Source organism: Peromyscus maniculatus, chromosome 23 (assembly GCF_049852395.1).
Source record: "Peromyscus maniculatus bairdii isolate BWxNUB_F1_BW_parent chromosome 23, HU_Pman_BW_mat_3.1, whole genome shotgun sequence".
Classification (NCBI taxonomy): domain Eukaryota; kingdom Metazoa; phylum Chordata; class Mammalia; order Rodentia; family Cricetidae; genus Peromyscus; species Peromyscus maniculatus.
In genome coordinates, this window is record NC_134874.1 from 43,202,061 (window position 1) to 43,218,675 (window position 16,615).

Below are 16,615 nucleotides of genomic sequence, written 5' to 3' on the forward strand. Positions count from 1 at the left end.
TTAAACTGTCAAGAAAGCATTGAAAGTTTTCTGTCATGGAGCCTATTCATAATGAATCAAAACTGGGCACAGAAGATGTCCTTCAGTAGGCAAATGGACACAACACTTCTGGTACAGACAAATACCAGTGATGGAGAGAAATGAGCAGGCCAAGTATGGTGACCCACAGGAGAGAAGATGACAAGCTTGAGGCTAGCCTGGCTACACGGTGACATTCTATTTCAAAAAACTAAAGGCTGGACATCGAACTCAGTGGTACAGCCTGCCTAGAATCCCCCAGTGAGGGACTGGGGTGTAGCTCAGTAGTAGAGTACTTGCCTAGAATCCCTCAGTGAGGGGCTGGGGTGTGGCTCAGTGGTAGAGCACCTGCCTAGAATCCCCAGTGATGGGCTGGGGTGTGGCTCAGTGGTAGAGCTCCTGCCTAGAATCCCCCAGTGAGGGGCTGGGGTGTGGCTCAGTGGTAGAGCACCTGCCTAGAATTCCTCAGGGAGGGGCTGGGGTGTGGCTCAGTGGTAGAGCACCTGCCTAGAATTCCTCAGGGAGGGGCTGGGAGACATGGTTCAGGGGTGTCATTTGGCTTAACATGAACGAAACCCTGGGTTGTATCTCTAGTCCTGCAAAAATCAAAACAAATGAGCAATCAAGCCCAGGACCTGGAGGAATTTCAAGTGAATGCTGCTAAGTCAAAGAATCCAGTGCACAAAGGCACACAGAGGGTCTCACCTTTGGGACATCCCAAAAATGGCAACAATGATGGGCAGGAGATCTGTAGGAGCTGGGGGATGACGGATACTGGGAGGACTTAGAGACAGGGAGCTACTCTGTGGGACCCCACAGTGGTGGCACCCATTTTAGTGCATTCACACAAACCCTCAGCAAACTATTCCATCAGCACAGACTTCCCAGCTCCCAGCAACCAGACAGGGTGGGTTTAGGGACTGCAGTGCCAGGCCACACTTGGACAAGATTGGTCAGCGGTGTAGAGAACTGTGTACAGGTTAGGACGTAGAGAACCTTATTTTACCCTTAACTTCTCTATAAACCTGCTGTTATTCTGCAAATATTAGTGTTAGTTTTCAACAAGAATACTTGGTGCACTGTAGAAACTATCAAATTCTGAGCCTGGTGCCATAAATACATTTTTATTGAAACACGGCCACCCTGTTGTTCTGCCTGTCCACAGAGCAAGGCTGAGCTCCTAGAGATTGGGCAGTGACGCCTTTTCCAGAGGGATCTGACAGTGTTGGCTCGGGCTTTGTCAGCTAACTGGTCCTTTTTCTAAGAAGTCTACTTAGGAAACAAAAGGAAAGAGACCCCAAGCTCTCTGAAGAACCCAACCTCCGCAGGTCATCCTGTGGATGAAGAAACTGACCCCGGCTCTCTGGTGATCCACCCAGCAGGGCTCACACTCTGCAGGGCTGAAGGGCCCTGGCTACGGGACTCTGGCACTTGCCTCTTCCTGTGCGCACACCTGCAGTCCCCGGCAGCCCTGCACTGTGGGTGCAGGTGTGCAGGGGCTGGCTGTCTTCTCACCTGCTCTTTCCTCTTCGTGTGGGCTCCGTCCGCTTCCGCAAGAGCACGGCAGGCGGAATCACAACAACACAGGTGGTGTGTGCCTGCGCCGAGGCTGGGTACACGGCTGAGGAAGTGCCCACCCCAGGATGCCAGGCTGCAGGGGGATGGGTGGGAGCAGCTCTGGGAGGCAGGCAGGTCGGGCAGCTTCTATCTGAGGGAATGTCACACTGTGCCCCAGGCACAAAGCCCCTGTAAGGGGTGACGTGGTCACACTGCGAGTCGAAGCAGACCTCCCACTGGTGGTGCGGAGCCCACGACACACATTCCAACAGAAGTGTCTGACCCAGCGCCATGAACCAGCATTGCTGGGGAGGAACAGGAAGCTAGGAATGGTCCAGCCATTGGCCTAGAGCCCTGCTGCTGGCACAGGGGGATAATCGCAGCTGGTGTACTGTCCGTAGAGCCCAGATGATGGCGTGACTGTTGGCTTAGGTCTCTGACTGGAAAAATGTATCAGTGAAAAGGAAAGACTCCATGATGGCACTTGTAGGGTGACCACTGCTGTACCCCTGGAAGTCCAGGCAGAGTCAGGAGGATCTCTGGGTCAAGGCCTGCCTGGGCTATAGTGAGACCTTATGTAAAGAAAAAACAAAGCAAAACAAAAGAGGAGTCTGGAGTAAAACAGTTTGCCATATAAGCACGAGGACCTGGGTTTGATGCCCAGCCCCCACGTGGATGAAGGCGTGGACTAATGCTTTATACATACACGTGCTCTCACTCCTCCGCCAACAAGCCCCTTAGGTTGTACGACCCTGCTGCCCAGATCAGGAACTTGGGCTAATGGCTAAGATACAGTCAGCAGGGCCCCGCGATCCCCGAATCCAGGTCTGCCTCTGGCTGGTCTGCCTGAACAGTTCCTCCAAGCCCTGGGCTATAGTGGACTGTGGAGTGGTCACAGGCATGGAGGAAGAGGCCAAGGTCAAGGCCACCTGCACTCATGGGCTCTGCAGACAATTCTCTTTGCTGCTGTTCAGCTTCTTGTTTTTTCTATCTCACTCCTGTGACAGGAGCTTTTCCTTCTGGGCAGAGGGTCCTGGTGAACCACAGGGGATGAGATCAAACCAGGACAGTTGGGGACATTTGGTAGGCCACTGCCTCCAGGTTCAGCTCTTTCCAATGAAACTGGAGATTCTGGGGTCTAACTCCTCTTGGGTGAGGGGGCGTGGGCAAGATGCCAGGCTCCCACTGCGTGCTGGAGCTGAGCTCTTGCCTTCCCCCACACAGCAGCCTTGGGAGGCAGCTCGGCCACCCACACACGGCAGAGGCTGGGTCCAGGCTGGGAAGGGAAGCGGAGCCATGTGGGACTGTGAGCCAACCCTCAATTATCCCAGCACACACTGGCAGAACCTGCTTGGCTGGAAGCAGGCCCCAGATATTTCTAACTCTGCTGTAGACCCCTCCTGCCTGGAAGTTGTTTGGGGCGAAAAGAAAATGAGCGGAAGTTACATGAGCTTGCTGGAGCCTGATTTGGTCATGCCCTGGGTACGGGGGTCAGCCTGCCTCCTGCCTGGTCCCTATCCATCTTCCTCTTCTCTCACCCATCTCTAATAGGTCTTGGGAGCGCCCTCTCTCTAGCCAGGCACTGGCTGGTGATGAGGGATCCACAGCTGCTTCAGCTCTCACAGAGTTACAGAGGGTATATAATGGCCAAAGATGGGGTGGGATGGGGCCAACCCAGCCCTAGAGTCTTGGGGAGAGACTTCCTGCTGGAGGGCTCCACAGACCCAGTGTATTCCTACCGGTACTGCATTGGACAGGGGGATTTCTCAAGGTTGTGTGGGCCCATGGCCCAGAGGAGCCTCTATCCTAGGAAGAGCCCTGGTACCATGGAGAACATGGAAGCTGCAGACACAGGTGATCCAGTGGCCCAGAAATACTTTAAGACTGCTGCCGGGGCCCCATGTTCCCTGTTAGGGGAGACAGGTGGGTGTGGCGGGGAGTAGCCTGTGCCTGGGGTCTTGCCTCTCTCTGAGACTCACCTGGCTGGCTTGCCCACTGTGAACAATGCCCCAGCATTGGGGAACTGCTTTAAGGCTCTGCCAGGGACAGCAGCACCCAGGAGGGCGGGTCACCTAACAGGAACCCTCAGGTGATCCATATAGTCACAGGGTCTGGCAGGGCCAGCAGAACCTGTAATGATCCGCACTTGACAGATGCGGAAGCAGATGTGGAAGCAGGCAGCTGGCCAGCACCGGCTCACACTGCAGGCAGTGCTCCAGGGTGTGTCCAGCGTGGGGTCCCTGCACTCCGTTCCACAGCTGGACAGACAGAGTGGGGCCGTGCGGACAGAAATCTCCAGGCCAGACAGGGCCAGGTACAAGGAGGGGCAGGCTCAAGGCCATGCTTGCTGGAGCAGGTCAAGAGGAGGCTCTGGAGAAAGGCAGAGCCAGAGCCCAGCAGCTGGCAAGAAACATTTCCTAGTCTCTCGCTGAACTGCCCACAAGACTCATTGTCCTCGGTACAGAGGGGTGGGCCACAAGACACTGAGCGGGGCAAATGGGGGACTCCAGTGGCTGCTTCAGACCCTGCGTGGGAGAGACAGCTGCCCCCCTATCGAGTAAACCCAGGAGGGCTGGGCAGACAGTCCCATTGATAAAGTACTTGCCTTACAAGCACCAGGACCCCAGTTCAACCCCTAGAGCCATGTGGAAAAGCCAGACATGCTGGCACACTTGTCATCCTAGGCCAGGGAGGAGAAAAAGGTGAGCCCTGGGGCCGGCTGGCTCACTACCTCAGCCTGCTTAGCAAGTTCCAGGGCAGGGAGAGACTATCTAAGATGGATGGTTCTTACAGAGAGCAGGTGGAGGTGTCCTCGGCCTCCACCCTACACACACAGGTGTACACACGTGCTCATGAACATGTACACACATGTGCCTTCTTACAAAGAAAAAACGGTACAAGGAAGAGTTTATACACTCCAGGGCTGCTGGAGGGACACAATGTAATTGTGTTCTCTCTGCAATATAAGCCACCACCCAACTCTCCTAAGGTCACAAGACATAGCCCTTCACTAGGCCATCGCATAACAAGTTCTTCACCTGTTTGGCCACCACGTGACAGGAACCCTGACTAGTGACCAGAGCAACACACCAGCACATACCTAGCTACACACAGCACACCATTCGCCAAACCACTCCACTGCGTTTCAGAACGTGCACACATTCTGTGACCTGTCAGACGCCAGGTGCCGAGGGAGGCCCCATGGTGGTTAGACTGACCATCTCCATGCTGAGGGGGTTTCGAGCCCTGGATGCAGCCAGGAGCCCTGGAGAGGCTTCTCATCAGGCTCAGCCCACACCAGCTGGAGGTGGTGTCCACCGGCAGGCCACACTGGAGGAGCTATCTGGAGTGGAGGAGGGCTGGCCTGCTTCTGGGCCCCAAGGGGAACGCAGTCGCCTGCCTGGCTGTGCTGCTGTTACCAAGTACCCCTTGGATGTGACCCACTGATGTCTGGAGAACGGTGACTGTGTGGTTGGCCAGGCAACTCCAAGGACAGCTGGTGGGCAGAGAACAAGACAGAGCGGCGGGCACACCTCATCCGCCTAGGTGGGCAAGGAAGGAACTGCGGGAGCGAGGACAGTGTGGACAGGCACAGTAAGCAGCTACTCTCGTCCTCACTCCCTTGTGTGCCAGAGGCTGCGGCTGGCAGTGCACAAAAGTCAAGGCCAGCAGCAGGACCAGGGACGTGGCTCATCTCACACACAGCCAGGAGGCCACCACATGTGGGCCTGTGACAGAAGGAAGGTGGGCAGGACACCTAGACCTGAGTAGACGGGAACCAGCTGGACAGGGTTACAGGGCCGAAGCAGCACTGTGATGACTATGTCTTCCTTTCGGGCAGGGGCAGAAGTGACTTCAGCTGTTCTGAGACAGGTTCTCACTATGCAGCCTTGACTGGCCTGGCCGAGAACTGGTTATGCACACTGTGCTTTCAACAACCTCTAAAAACAGAATACCGTAGGACCTCGGGGTGGATGTTGAGGCAGGAGGATTGCAAATCTAAGGCCAACTTGAGCTACAGACAGAGTTCAAGGCTAACATGGGTGCCTCAGTAAGTCCCTGTCTCTAAATAGAAAGTAAAAGGAGAACAGAGTGCCTGCCTGGCCTCCAGAGAGGCTGGGAGTGTGGCTCAGTGGCAGAGGGCCTGCCTACCTAGCATGCATGAGGCCCTAGGTTCCATTCTCATACCACTAAAGAACTAAACAAAACAAAAGACCTAGACTGCTTTGGAATGCAAATTAGACCTTGTCTACAAACACTGATGTAAGTGATGTGTTCACAGTGACAGCTGCTCAGTGCATCTTCATTTAGCAATCTTTAAACACACACACACACACACACACACACACACACACACACACACACACACACACACACACGGAATCCCTACACTGTATTAAATTAAATACCCATCAGTGATCCTGAGTTATTCAAAGGTACACAGAAGCAAAGAAATACATTTCTGATAGCTTACTGACTTAGAGACTTTGGGCGTTCAAATATTTATTTACTTAGTCAAAGGTTTTGAGAGTGCTAAGAAGTGCAAAAAAATGGATGGATGTAATTTGAGAAATCCAGAAAGTCTCAGAGATACACCACGAAGTTGCAAGGAACAGTAAGTGTTGCCTCTGACCACCACAACGGGCAGCGTCCCATGAAAGGGGTTGGACAGACAGACGGATGGGAACAAGGATAAATGAGTCACTGGACAAACGACAAACAGGAACTATTTTTCTGTGAAATTCTCCTTAACATACGTAGGTCACACTGGGCATAGTTTTGAGATGGAAATGGAATCTGGCTCCTGTTTCTGCAGGGCACAGACAGCCTGGCTACAGACATTGTAAGAGGCCCAACACACATGATGCAGAATGGACTGGCCACCCTCTGAGATGACCACCCACAGCTACTGACCAGACTCTTCCCCAAACAGCCACACACAACACTGGGATCACAGGCCACACCGGGGCCATGTGCCATGCTGGTACCCTAACACCATCCCAGGGACAGGAAGTAAGGTTGCTGCCAGTGATGAACAAGCCCTGCACCCCCAGATTTCCAGTTACAGCACTCCACTCCCAGCATGGGACAACTTCACTTCTGCTAGACCTGCTCACTCTGAGAACTTGTGCCCACGTCTGACCAGGCCATGTCCCAAGCACCCCCCTCCCTCAGGGATATGCTGCTCCTCTTTCTATTAAGAAGGATCCCTCCTCAGGTGCCTACTTGGTACACGAGACTCCAAGCCGTGCATGCTTCCTGAAGACCACTGCCCCTTCCCCAGCTTCCTATGGGATCTGCTTTGGTACCTCTGGCCTGACCACACACAGCTTGTCCTTTGCCTTCCATGGGCTGTGCCACATATCGACCCCTGGCAGAAGTCTGGCAGCAAGGTGCCTGCCATGCTCCTCACCATCCTCTGGGCACCTACTCCCTCTGGTCAGGGCCAAAGTGCCCCAACCCAGCGGGCGGAGCTTGGCAGAGACGCACGGAGTACAAATTAAAGAAAGCCAAGTGGAAGTGACCCCAGATCAAGAGTGAAGACACAAGGGGCCAGCGTGTCCCCTCCTGCCATGGAAGACCATGCCTTGGGAACATGGAGCTGCTCTAGCACATGACTCATTCACCAAGGCTGACACTGACTCCCCTCAAGTTAGGAGGAGAGCTGCCTGCGGCTGCAGGAACTGGCACGATGCACACACAGTGTCGCCTACCTTGAAGATGAGGCAGTCAGACTGGTGCTCGGCGTACCGGGAGGTGAGGCGGTACTGGCTCTCGGTGGTCACGTCGATCTGGTAGCCAGTCAGTGTGTAGCACACCTTGCGGAACTCCTGGATCTTGGTCTGGAAGACCTCCTTGAGCCGCTGGTTCTTCAGCTCGGCACTTTCCACTTGCTTGCGCAGCTCTGCAGGGAGGGGGGCGGTGTGAGTGGCACTGGTGTGACAGGGAGGATGCCAGGGGAAGGGCAAGGATGAACTATGGCCCAACTGGAGTCCCTGCTGCCTGGGGATGCCTGAGGCTGGTGCCCATCTGTGAGCTCTGAGAAATCAGGAGAAAAAGGACAAGGAGCCAGAGAAGCAATGTGACCTTCTGGTGGAGCCACAATGAAGACACTATATTAACAACAGTACTTAAAAAAACCAACCCAAAGCACAGTCCTCTGGAAGACCAACGCTGTGACTTGATATGCTGCTGGCACAATGATAACACCCTGGCCACTGTCAGGAAGCACCGTGGGACAACTGGCCATGCTTTGGTGGTGACTGGTCCCAGCTGACCAGCAGCTGCAGAGCCTGCTGGAGAAGGAAGCACCAGAGGCCTATGTCTGCCGTGAGGGTCAGAGTCCCCGACTACTCTGGGGAAATGGACCGTCACCGGACTACAGCCTGAGCTCCTTCTGGCCTGGGCTTGGTCACCTGTCCTTCAGGAGCCAGCAGAGCACTCAGAGCAAGAGGGAGACGGAAGTCCACACGCTGGCCACCTGAGACCAAAGGGCCCTCCTTGTTCCAGCGAGGCCTGGTTTGGTTCCAGATACCCTGCCCAGAACCTCCGCCCACCCTCCCATGTGTCTCTGGGGGCATCACCGGGGCAGAGCGCCACCTCCCCGATTGCTCGCCACGGTTTCCTGGTGCTCAGGGAGAAGCCAGCTGTGCGAAGCCACCAGGAGCACACACAATTACCATGAATCTCTCACCCAAGGTGCCTGCTGAGTAATTAAGCCCTGATTTACGCCCCAGTTAATTACCGAGCCTGGCTCCACTCACACACACACAGGGACTGTCTCGAGCTGGGCGCTTCCTGAAGTCCTGCATGGAGCTCACAAGGGGATCCCCACAGGCCTGGGCCATCAGGCTCAGGCAGTGGTGTGCTATGGGTCTCTCCCTTCACTGTTATGAGGGACTGGGGTTAATCACATCAGCTGTGGTATGTGGTCAGGGGATCCAGAGAAGACTGGGCACTTCTGAGGAGGGTGCTCCTGAGCAGTGTGTGGGGAAAGGTATCTCTAAGTCAAGAGAAACTCAGAATTCAAGGGGCTCCATGGACCAGGCCCAGAGCAGATCCCTCATGGGCCTACTGTGAAAGATTAGGAGAGGAAAGGTATGAGGTGGGGCATGTTAGGTCAGGCCTGAGGCAGGGAGGAGAATGAACCTGTGCCCTGCACACCACAGACCCAGAGGGTGGTTAGTGCATACAGATGGGACGGCCTTCTAGAGATCAGTGAGGGCAGGGGAGCCTGCTTGCCACGAGAGCCATGTGGGAACCAGAAGCTCTGAGCAACCCCAAGGAAGATGGAGATCAGGGAGGCTGAGTCCCCTTTCAGTTCTGCCACATCTGTGTCTCCACACAATCTCCTAGGAGAGCGTAGCATGTGGCTGTCCCCAGATACCCGTCTTGAGGATCTCGCCAGGGCGATCCCTGGAGGCCAGCCTGAGTCAAATGCATGAACTCAAAAGCCACATCGCCACTGTGATATGGCGGCGGGTTGTCATTTTCTCTGAATTGAAGGACTCCCTCTGGGAGGAGGCCCCTTAAGACTCAGTAAGTACGGAAAGCTCGCAGGGATCGGGAAGGAACCAAAACTTAGAAAGCTCCAAGTCCTAAGATTCTCCACTCGCCCTCCAAGGGTCTAGGAGCACTAACAACTGCTAGGGAGAGGAGACTCCAACTGGCCGAGCTGCCAGCGAGCTGCCGGGGAGCTGCCGGGGAGCTGCCGGGGAGCTTCAGGAATGCAGCTTTTGTGAGCTATTACCAATGCTGGGGTGGGGTGGGGGCTTTTTGGTACTGCATCTCCTCTGAGTCACTGGCGCTTCACATAAGGAACTGCTCACTCACGTTCCTGTTAGTAACCCCAGTACACTCACTGCTTTACTAACCCCAACTTGGCCGGACTGTTCTGTTGTTGGTGCCCTATCTAGAATGATCAGATTTTTTTTTAATGTCCCCCCAGGAAAATTCACACATCTCCAGGTGAACATGTCCCACCCCTATTTCACAAACAAGGAAACTGAGGCTCAAAGAGCACCACTGGGCCATGCAGCTAAGGGGCTCCAGCAGAGCCGCCCTTCCCTTCGCTCTCCCTCGTCTTCTAGAATGTACAGCCCATCCACAGTCCAGTGCAGAAACCCCACTCCGAGACTGTGTGATTCTGGTATGCTGGCATGCCGGTACCAGGGGCTAGGAGGAGAAATGGCCTGACAGACCTAGCCTGTAGGCAGAGGCTCACCTGTGGGGCTGTCGCCTGGCTGCTGGCCCTGCCCTGTGGCTCTTTCATCCATCACCCAGCACAGAGGCCTTGGCAGACATTGTTATCCACAGTGAGAGCCCCTTCAACACGGCACAAGCCCAGAGCCTTGATTAATCGAGTGATCAGACTATGAAAATGAAAGGTTAATTGGCAGCCCTGACCCCAAGACTCTTCCTGGCATCCCTTGGCCCCTCCTTCTCCTGGAGACAAAGCCTTCAGTGGGAGAAGAAATTCACCAGCCACACTTCCCAGGGATGCTCCAGCCATCAGAGACTGCGATAACTGTTGATAGAGTTCAGACGCCCAAAGGGGAAGATTAAATCTTGGGACCAAACATAGGCTGACCTTGAGGAAGGAAATGGACTCTTCTGTGCAGTCCAGATCTCCGAGGCAGGTGGGGGGCTTAGGCCCCTGGGGGGCCCCCGGGGAGGGTCAGTATGCTTCTTGGGGATGAATGGAGAGGCAGTGCTCTGGCCACATGTCAGGAACTCACAGGCATGGTCGTGGCCGCAAAGGAGGAGCACCTATTGCCACTGGGTTGGGAGTAGAAACCACCTCCTTCAGGGAGAGGGTGAGGCCAGTGGTGGGAAGGAAAGACAGACAAGATAAGCAGAAGGTGATGGCCAAAGCCTGGGAACAATCATTTGATTTGGGTGCTTCAACTGCCTTGTTATTTCTGTGGCGACTTACATAAACAAGAATGAATAATTCACTTGGATGGTTGGGATTAAATAAATAAAAGATAGGCTCCACCTTGGGAGTGTCATTACTCTGCTGCCACTGGCTGTCACTCAGCCTCTTTCAAAAGTGACCAAGAGCAGAGGTTGCTTTTGGGCTTCTCCTAGGAGGCAAAGGGTGTGGGGTCTGCGGTGATATCCTCTGGCCTTGGGGTGATGTCTTCAGCCACTCAGGAGTGTGCCGGTAACACCACGGGGAGGGGCAGAGTGGTAGCTGGGGTGAACCAGGGGGCTCCAGGCCACCAACCTTGGGCCCCGAGGTCATTCTGAGACCAAGACACAGAGAAGGGCAGCCTTGTTCTGGGGAGTCCTTCTCCAGATCTGCAGGGCCAGCCCCTGGGCCGCATTTTCACTCTGTGGCAACTGAGGCCCTTCAGGCTCTGGGTGCTCTTCCTTCTGGACACATGCTGCCAGGAGGAGGCTGTGGTTGCTGTCATTCTCCAGCTCTGGGCCCTCTCAACAAGGGCAGTCCTGGCTGCCCTGTAAGCACAGGAGTGTGGCAGGTGGGAGCCAGGGAAGGGATGTGACTGCTCATCAGAACCCAAGCCAGGCTGGCTGGTCGACAGAGACTATGGGGCCAGAGTGGGTCCTGGGGCACACCAGGCCTCGCTGCCCCCAATCCTGTTCGCTATTCTGGGTCGGGCCTGTGAGCTCAGGTGGGCCTGTTGGCCGGCTCCACTACTCTGGGGAGGCCACAGGATGGCTCTGAGTGGACAAAGCCTCACTATGTCAGCCCCATGCTTGCCCTTTTGGACTCACAGGAGGCAGCTGTGAAAGTTCTGAGGGAAAGACACGGGGCAGAAACAGCCTGTGCTCTGCCAGGTAAAAGCTGGTGGGGATGTGCACTCCTGCCGAAGAGCAGAGATGTCGGGATGATAAACGCTTATAGGCTCAGATCTCTCGAGTCTCAGCTCCTGGCCTCAAGTCTGCAGAATGGCCGATATTAGTGGGGCCAGAAGGCCACATGTGAGGTAGACAGGGAAGAGGGCACCGGAGGGAAGATGGCCGTGGGGCTCACAGCGGTCACACCACCTGCGCCAGCACAGTCTGTGGACACAAAGGTGGGTGCTGGGTGGGGTGTGGTTTTTCTTTTTACGATTTATTTTTATTATTTTAAATTATCTATATATGTGTGTATGCCTTAGTGTGGATATGTGTGTCTGAGTGCGGGTGCCATTGGAGGCCAGTGCTGGTTGGGTTTTGTAAACCTACACAAACCTTGGAAGAGGGAACCTCCATTGAGAAACTGCCTCCTTCAGACTGCCCTATGGGAGTTGTGGAGAGAAGCATACAACTCTCAAGAAAACTACTGAAGGGCTGGTGATGTGGCTCAATTAGGAGTACTTGCCTGCCATGCATGAGGCCCTGGGTATGATCTCCAGCAGTGCACAGTGGCAAATGCCTATAATCTTAATACTTGGAAGGTAGAGGATCAGAAGTTAAAGTCATCCTTGGCTACATAGTGAGTTATGTCCAGCCTGGGCTACATGAGATGCTGTTTCAAAACGCAAACCAAAAAACACCATGCCAAGTTCCTGAGAGGCTGGGCAAGGCTCTGGATTTCAGTCATAGTGTGGGAGACAGGCCTGCCAGAGCCCTGTCTGGTATGATACACCCACTTTAGTACCTGGCAAACAGCATCACTGAGCACTGGACCTTCTTGGCTCAGGCAAGAGACATGATGAGAGAAGAAGAAAGGGGGCACCTGCGTGACTGCGGGGACCATCAGGGCAGGTACCTGTGGTGGCAAGAGTCTACACAATCCCCATCAGAGCACAGCATGCTCTCTTCTGACCCCAGGCTGCGGCCACAAGAGGACTAACCAAGGATAAGAATCAGAGCAGAGGTGACAGATGGCCCACTGCGTCTCAAAGCCCTGAGGACACCGACAACCCCTCCAGAGAGTTCCAGGAGGTCAGGCATGTCGGCCAGCATGGAAAACCAAACATGTGAAAGAACACAGCACAAAGGTAGTGTCCTCACCTCCATGGCAGTTAGGAGGGTGGGGATGGGTGCTGAAGAGCCCAGGGGTTGAGTGTGGTGAGGGATACACATGTGTATGCATGTGTGGGTGTGCATGAGTGCAGACGCACACTCAGGCTGGAGAAAGAGAGTGCAGTCTTCCCTTCCGCTGAGAAGACAGAAACAGTCACACAGCTAAAAAGCAGCTGTCTCAGTCACTGTTCTACTGCTGTGAGGAGACACCATGACCAAGGCCACTCATAAACTGAAGTATGTAGTCGGGGGCCTGCTTACAGTTCCAGAGGGTGAGTCCATGATCATCAGGCAGGAAGCATGGGGCAGGCAGGTAGGCAGGCAGGCACTAGAGGTGCCGAGAGCTTACATCTGATTGGCCACAGGAAGGCAGACAGACACCTTGGGCCTGGCGTAGGCTTTGAACTTCAACGCCTACCCCAGTGACACACCTCCTCCAGCAAGGCCACTTCCTAATCTTTCCCAAACAGTTCCACTAACTGGGGACCCGGGTATTCAATATATGCGCCTATGAGGGCTGTTCTCATTCAGACGACCACGGTGGGCGGAGCACAGCAGTGCAGGACTGAGTCCTAAGGCAAGGGAACTGAGGCAGCCTGTTACCACATTGACTCTCAAACGAAATAACCTACACTTGAGTGTGAGCAGGCCAGAAGGAAATCCAGTCAAGTTCTCTCACAGCCTGGAAAGCAAACGTGCTCACACACAGGCCAGCAGGAGACACGCATGCTACCCTCACGGTGACTGAACGTCACTGTGAATGGGCACTCACCATGATGCAGGAAAAGGGCTTCCTCGAGGGGGATGACAGGTGAGGATGACATCACCAGGGATGCCCGGGGCTATGCGGCCTTCTTCTCTAGCTCCCACCTTCGCAGATGGGCTCTCCCCTCCTTCCCAGCTATAATGCTATGGGGTAGGAGCAGGAAGGAGGATGTGGTCCAATGGAGCAGCGACTACGCCAATGCCCCTGGCATCTCCTGATCAGGAGCTAGCAGCAGCTTTTTGAACACTCCTTTGAGGATTCTGGACAGAACCATTTTTTCCTTCTGAAAAGTGAGTAAAATCCACTTAAGCAAAGCTGGGATTTTCAGGCCTTGCAAACATCACCAGAGTACTAGAATATCACACCTAAGCTAGCACAACTTCAGCCCTCCAACCTTAGGCAGAGGAGCTGTTTCCAGCTCACCCAGCCTTGAAGATGAAGCAGTAGACAGAGAAGGTCATGGTCCAAGCTTCTCCTGATGCTCTGGCTGTGTCTGGAAGTCTATTCCTGTCTCTCCTGTGAGAGATCCCTGTGCACCATGGGTTGAGGGCATTGTTGACTCTCTCCTCTGTCTGGTCAGGTATCTGGACAATCCTTGGTCTTTAGTCTGTGCACATGCATGGACACTGACCAGAAGGGATGGTATTTCAAGCTCACCGAAGTAAAGGGACCTTCCCTGTTTGGCCATGGTCCAGGCTGGCAGCTCAGGCTTCCACATGAACCTCCCCTAACTTTACAAGGGAAGGGGTTGAGACTTGTCCTGCAGTGTGATGACCGGGACTCTGCCTGAGTCTCTGCTTCTAGGCCTGGGGGACTGGTGACTAGCCAGAGGAGTCCCTGGGACTCACGGCCCCGCTGCAGCAGACACTGGAGGTGCTGGCCCTGTTCAGACCCAAAGCTGATGTGCATCTAGGACTGAATTATTCATGCCTTGCTAACTTCCAAACCATTCCAGTTTTACATTTTTAAATATTTAATAATTAGCCATCAAATATTTATGCAATTTTATTAGCAGCTGTGGAGGCCGGGCACTGCTGTGGCTGTGACAGGGATGTCTGTGCCCTGCTCCCTGTGGCTGCCTAGAGAGAGTGGCAGGAGGAGATGTCTCAGAGCACTGACTTAGGGCCTGCTGGGTCACTATGGGCTCAACCCTCTGGGACACCACATGGAGGGAGGTGGCTATTAGCCTACCTCAACCCCAAACTTCAAGTAACCAACCAATGGAATGGCTGGCAGGTGGAGGTGATTGGCCATGCCAACTAGGATACTTTTGGGGTCCTCCTCCCCTGAAGCTACCCCACAGAGTGACAGGTAGGGCAGCTGGTCTAAGATGGGGGACAGTGGTTCCCCAAGTGGCTAGGCCACCACCACCCACTAATCAGGTCTCCTGTTGCCCTATGGAGATGGGGTTGCTTTAACTCTACTGATGCCACAGGCCCTGAGGTTTGGTCCCCACCACCAGCCTGTGTCCCCTGCTGGGCCGGAAATTGCATGGTTTACACCAGCCTCAGTGATGCCTGCTCGCCCTGGAATTATATGCAGATGAGCAGACTGTGTACACCCGCCTGGCTGCTGGCAGCCGCCCCTGGGTAAGCTCTGAGCGCCTTTCAAACGGGGCATCTCTGTGTGATTAACTGCTCACTCCAGCAAGCAGCTTGTCACCTTGCACAAAAATGATTTGAAAAGACACTGGCAATTACAGCCCACCAGATTACAGGGTGGGAGAGTCCCGGGGTGACAAGCGGGCGCTGATATCATATTCGTTCTTGTAAGACTCCCTCCCCCACCCCAGGGACAGAGCGAGAGGCCCTGCAGCTCTGTCAGGCTGCACAGTCCCTGCGGCAGCGGCAGCACTCCCGCCCGGCAGCAGAGGATCAGCGGCCCCTGGTGCCTGCTGCTCCAGGTGGGAGGGCCATGGCATCGGATGTGGAGGCAGACCAGAGGCTGGAGGATCAATCTTACCCAACCTGGGTCTCCAGGATCATGGCATCCCTGAGAGACACCCACAAACAACCTGGGTGCCAGGTGATGCTACTTCAGGTACCGCCCTGGGGGTTGAGCAGGGCCTCCATCAACAGCTCAGGCCTTGGCTCAGAAAGACCCCTGGCCACTGGCGAGCAGGGCTAAAGTCACATGGTCCTACACGTCTCCTACTGCCGACTCCACCTTATGGCTCTACCTGTTGAGTCATCAGCCGGCCCTTCCTCCTCTACATGGACCCTTCCTACAGTAGCAGGTCTCTCTGCCCTGCGGCACAAGCCTGAGATGCCCAGCAGAGACTCCTTCAGTGACAAGCAAGGGTCATACAGACTGCTGTATTACTTCTGGCTCAGGAAAATAAGGCTCAGGGGTTGGGGTCAAATTGCATGCAGCACCATGTGCAGCTGGACCGTGGCTCTGGTGTCTGTGTTCTTCAATATGGAGCCTCCAGTTGGCTATAAGCACCACCCAACAGACTTCCCTCCCCACCCCATCTGGCACACGGGGAGTTTTGCCTGGGCCCATCAATCCCTCCTCATGACCCCAGAGGCAGGTGTGCCCCGAGTCCTAACGGATGAACCCGTACTTCCTCCTCTATTCTACACCTGCCAGTTACCACCTAAATGGAGAGCTCCCCTGCCAGGGCCAAAACTGCTGCAGGCTGCAGCCCCTTGTAGTCAACTTGCCACCCACCTTTGCAGCCTCTGTCCCAGGAAATGAGCTCCCTTAGATTCCTGCAGATCCAGCACGAACCCAGAGGCCCCCGATCAGATGCTTGACAGCCCCCCCACCCCCACCCCACATCTGGACTAGCCCTGCTTAGAACCTGCTTTGCTAGGCTGACTGCCCTCCTGATCAGATGCAGATCCAGAGTGGGGTGGGGTTTCCCTTCCTTCCACTGATGTAGAGACCCAGCCCTAAGTGCTGGCCTGGCTTCTGCCACTCTGCTGTGTGCGACAGGTTCACCCACATATATCTGACAATCTACAAGTGGCCCTGGACTTCTGCCTCTGACAGAGGTCTGTGCTCGGTGGCATACTTCTAGAACAAGCCCCATCCCCTCCAAGCGCCTCCTCCCCGGCCTCCCTTGAGCTTCTGTACCTCTGGTGGGCATGTGTGCTACCCTGCTTTGAGGGTCCACTTCCTCCACTGTACAAGTCCCTGGAGACAGAGACTGGGCCTCCACTGGGGAAAGCCTAGCACCCACAGTGCCTGGGGCACAAAGTCACTGGGAGAGGCTCAGCAGCACTAAATGAGCTGACAGGCAGAAGAGGAGGTAGGCCCACACTCTCCTTAGACACTGGGGCTGGGTGGCCT

At 54.9% G+C, this 16,615-nt stretch overlaps 1 protein-coding gene across 3 annotated transcripts in view; it reads right to left on the reverse strand.

Annotated features, from left to right (window-relative positions):
- The window catches only part of Mad1l1 (mitotic arrest deficient 1 like 1), a 326,218-nt gene that overhangs the window by 46,630 nt on the left and 262,973 nt on the right, over positions 1–16,615 (reverse strand). For all 3 annotated transcript variants that reach the window (XM_006991094.4, XM_076560967.1, XM_076560966.1), the window contains one exon: positions 7,290–7,480. In XM_006991094.4, coding sequence (XP_006991156.1) covers positions 7,290–7,480 — 191 coding nt within the window. The remainder of the gene's footprint in view (positions 1–7,289; positions 7,481–16,615) is intronic.